This window comes from Octopus bimaculoides, chromosome 9, assembly GCF_001194135.2.
Source record: "Octopus bimaculoides isolate UCB-OBI-ISO-001 chromosome 9, ASM119413v2, whole genome shotgun sequence".
Taxonomy (NCBI): Eukaryota; Metazoa; Mollusca; class Cephalopoda; order Octopoda; family Octopodidae; genus Octopus; species Octopus bimaculoides.
Genome location: NC_068989.1, coordinates 72960082 through 72961784, shown reverse-complemented (window position 1 = coordinate 72961784; position 1703 = coordinate 72960082). Strand labels below are relative to the sequence as shown.

The 1703-nt window shown below is 34.6% G+C and overlaps 1 protein-coding gene across 2 annotated transcripts in view; it reads left to right on the top strand.

Moving 5' to 3' along the window:
* The window catches only part of LOC106872816 (probable methyltransferase-like protein 24), a 31367-nt gene extending 29670 nt beyond the window's left edge, over positions 1-1697 (top strand). For both annotated transcript variants that reach the window (XM_014919949.2, XM_014919940.2), the window contains one exon: positions 1385-1697. In XM_014919949.2, the coding sequence (XP_014775435.1) occupies positions 1385-1681 (297 nt within the window). In that variant the 3' untranslated portion in view covers positions 1682-1697. The remainder of the gene's footprint in view (positions 1-1384) is intronic.
* The last annotated feature ends 6 nt before the right edge of the window (positions 1698-1703 follow it).

Genomic DNA, 1703 nt, shown 5'->3' with positions numbered 1-1703 from the left:
AAGAACGCAAAACATTCAGATAGACGATACAAAGAAAACAAGGACAGGTCATTTGGAGTTTTCTTTCTTCAGTCGAGTTTCAGATTATCTTTGCAATTTCGGCTGGCTATACTCGAGATTGCTCCAATCTGGCCAGCCCCAAGGAAAAACTAAGCTAAGAGCATTAGATTCTTTGGAAGAAAGCAGCGAATGTATACAAAAACAAGGACGAAAAAAATAACCGAACAATGTTACACAAATACAATAAAAATTATAACAGGACATAACAACAAGTGTCTTTCGACTAAGGATGAATTAAATGAAGCTGACATGTGTGGAAATAAAGGTTTACGGCAGGGATACAAGATTTCACGGGCACAGGGAGGAATATCGATGTTGCACGGACAACGGCCGACCAAGAAAGAAAGACTAGGCTTGGCCGAATGCCGGTCGCGTGGAAAGAGAAGAGAGAGAGGAGTAGAGACAGAGGGACAAAAGAAATAAGGAGGGGCGAGTAAAAATGACAGGGACACAGTGAAGTGAAAAGTGGACGGAAAGTGAGCAATAAGAGAAGGCAAGGAAATGTGAGAGAGGGGGAACGAAAGAACGAAGAATGGAATGAACGAATAAGAGTGAAAGGGCTGATAGACAGAAACAGAGTCGTACAAGATTTAGAAAAATGTATACTTACATATATGATACTTACATAGCATGGAATCTTCACCAATAACAAAACGCAAACCAAGATTCAAGGCGAAGATTCATTACATGCAAAATAAACCCTAAAATCTACCAGATTTATGTATGGAGTTGATTATTTTATTTCTGACAGTAGTATTACCATAATTCTTAGCAACTTACTGTCAAGGATGTGCATATATTATCCCTTTTATCATTTCATTCTGTTTGGGAAAAGAAATAACGTACCTCTCTTCTGATGAACAATCAACAAACTGGAACTCAGAATTATCATCGTTTTATTGTGATGATGAGGCTAACAAGAATGTAAAAGACTAATAGATTTAGCAACACTATTGTTCCAAACATAATGGGCTAGTAAAAGAAACAAAAGAAAAACCTACTTCATAAAAACACTTTTTCATTCATTCATTCATTCATTCATTCATTCATCTCTTCATTCATTCTTTGTTTCTTTCTTTCATTTTCATTTTGTTTTCCTCTTTCCTTTCTTCCTCATTGCTTTCTATTTCTGTATTTCTTTCTCCCTTCTATTTTTTCTTTGTTTGTTCGTTCGTTTGTTTGTTTGTTTGTTTGTTTCTTTCTTTCTTTCTTATCTACTATTTCTATCTCTCCTTTTAGCTATCTATGTATCATCCTTTATTTATTTTAACAAATCATGTTTAATTAACAGCTTCTTTAATTTCCTTATATTTTCATTCTTCAGAAGAACATATCTATCTTGAAAATGGATGTAGAAAACGATGAATGGAACTCCTTGATTAAGGCAATGTATGACGGTGAATTAGATCACGTGAAACAGTTACTAGTCGAATTTCACTCACATTTTTCTGCAGCATCGAAGTGGAACGTTCACCGCAATGCCCTTAATGTTGTCAAGAAATTGATGGATTTTAACTTCCGAATATTCTCGATAGGAAAGAATAAAGCTTGCTTATATATAAGTGATAGAGATATTCTGTTGACCAAATGTTACAACGTTCATATGGTTAAAGTTAGTTAAAATATATTGCTGTATATATATA